This window comes from Elephas maximus, chromosome 12 (assembly GCF_024166365.1).
Source record: "Elephas maximus indicus isolate mEleMax1 chromosome 12, mEleMax1 primary haplotype, whole genome shotgun sequence".
In the NCBI taxonomy this organism is placed as follows: domain Eukaryota; kingdom Metazoa; phylum Chordata; class Mammalia; order Proboscidea; family Elephantidae; genus Elephas; species Elephas maximus.
In genome coordinates, this window is record NC_064830.1 from 94,250,109 (window position 1) to 94,252,160 (window position 2,052).

The 2,052-nt window shown below is 62.1% G+C and overlaps 1 protein-coding gene across 1 annotated transcript; it reads right to left on the reverse strand.

Moving 5' to 3' along the window:
* Positions 1–378: 378 nt before the first annotated feature.
* HSPB1 (heat shock protein family B (small) member 1) lies at positions 379–2,052 on the reverse strand. Its single transcript, XM_049904868.1, has 3 exons — positions 1,557–2,052; positions 856–919; positions 379–732 (listed from the first exon to the last, which is right to left on the reverse strand). The coding sequence occupies exons 1-3, from the start codon at positions 1,930–1,932 to the stop codon at positions 543–545; spliced, it is 630 nt and encodes a 209-aa protein (XP_049760825.1). The 5' UTR covers positions 1,933–2,052; the 3' UTR covers positions 379–542.

The window sequence follows — 2,052 nt, forward strand, 5'->3', positions numbered from 1 at the left end:
TCTCTGGAGGATAATGTGGTCAGGAAAGAACTTTGAGCTCCCAGGTCGCTCCCCTCCCCCAGCCCTTCTCTGTCCCCCTTCACCTGACCCCAGGCTAGTTGTCTTTATGTTCCTGAGTTTGAAAGCCAGAGTCAATTGCCCCTCCTGGTTTTCCCTGTCCCGCACCTGGCCCTTGAGGTTTTGTCTAGTTACAGCCATTAAAAAAAACATTACCTCTCTCTTAATGGTCATGGGGCTTAAAGACAGGGCTGTGTCCTGTCACATATACACTATATCCCCAGGGCTTGGCTCCCGGTAGCCCCTCAGCAATTTCAATGAATGTGTGAGTGTGTGTGTGTGTGTGAGTGTGCAGGGTACTAACCCCCCCCCACAACAGCCCTCCACAAACACCAGAGTCTGAGGCTGCACCTGGCGGTTGCTTCGAACTTTATTTGAGAAAAACTGAAGGTAAACGTATCAAAAGAGCATACAGATTGGTGAGTGGGGATGGCCAGCGATGGCTACTGGGGTGTGGGGGTGTTTGGGCAGCAAGGTCGAGACTTTTACTTGGCAGCAGGCTGCTCGGACTTCCCAGCTTCTGGACTCCCAAGCTGGGCACGTGCCTCAAAGGTGACAGGAATGGTGATCTCGGCAGACTGGGTGGCTGGCTTGGGCATCGGGGCCTCCACAGTGAGTGTGCCCTCAGGGGACAGGGAGGAGGAGACCAGGGTGGGGTCCACACCCTGGGGCAGCCTGGGCATGCAAAGAGAGAGGCCAAGAGTTACACAGGGTAGGCACCGCGGCCTTCCACCCAGCCCCTTCCCTCCCGTGAGCCCCCTCACCCCATCTCCGGGACAATCTGGGGCCAGGACTCACGTGTATTTCCGGGTGAAGCAGCGGGAGATGTAGCCGTGCTCGTCCTGTCGCTCTTCGTGCTTGCCTGTGGGGAGGGGGTAGTCATGAACCAGGGGCCCCGCCACCTGCCCTGGCGTGGCTGGGGCGCAAGGCAGACGCTGATGGACTTAGGGGTTTGGGGGACCCGCCTCTCCCGGGCCCTCTCTCAGAAAGTCCTGGAAAATTCGTTCCGGTCTTTTGGACCGTGGGGGCACTGCGCCAGCTCGCGGGGCCTTGCAGGCGCTTGAGCACTTGCACGCCCCCAGCAGAGACTCGGGCAGGGGCAGCGCCGGGACCGTCCCCGCCGCTACATGCCAACAGCACGCCGGGTGCGGCGCAGCACGGTGGGGCGCAGGAAAGCCTGATTATTTGGGGAGTGGGGCTGGGAGTTGACGATGGAAGGGGTGTTTCTTCCCTAAACAGGCCGTTTTTAGAGCTGAAAGGGCCCTGAGGAACTACCCCCTAATATAGAAGGCGAAACAGACGGGAGGAGTGGCCATGACAGGCGGCTCAGCTCCTGGTCCTTGGCTACTTCTAACTTCGAACCCACAGGCCCCGCGCCCACTCCTTCAACCGCCCCCCCCCCCCCAACCCGGCCTAGTTCTTCACCCCAGGCTGGCTAAGTCAGGAGGCCCGCTCTCGCCATACTAACTTCGTCCGCCTGCAGGGGAGCGGGGCCTTACCGGTGATCTCCACCACGCCGTCCTTGGTCTTGACCGTCAGCTCCTCGGGGGCGAAGTGGTTGACGTCCAGGGACACCCGCCAGCGGTCGGACGTCTGCCGGATCTCCGAGACGCCGCTGCTGAGTTGCCGGCTGAGCGCGCGGCTGTAGGCAGGCGCGGCCACGGCCACGGGCCCGGCGCCCTCGACCGCGGCTGCAGGGAGCGGCCGCACGTAGCCCGGCCAGCCGCTGTGGCCGAACCACTGCGACCACTCCTCGGGCAGCCGGGGGAGCCCGAAGGCCTGGTCGAAGAGGCGGCTGTGGAGCGGGTACCAGTCGCGGAAAGGGTCCCAGCTGGGGCTCCGCAGGAGCGAGAAGGGCACGCGGCGCTCAGTCATGCTGGTTCAGCTCGGTTGGATGCGTCTGGCTGAAGTTCGGAGAATGTGGGGCGGCTGGCCCCGCTAGGGCTTTTATGGGTCTCCAACCGGATATTTTTAGCAGGCGGTGTTTCAGGTCTC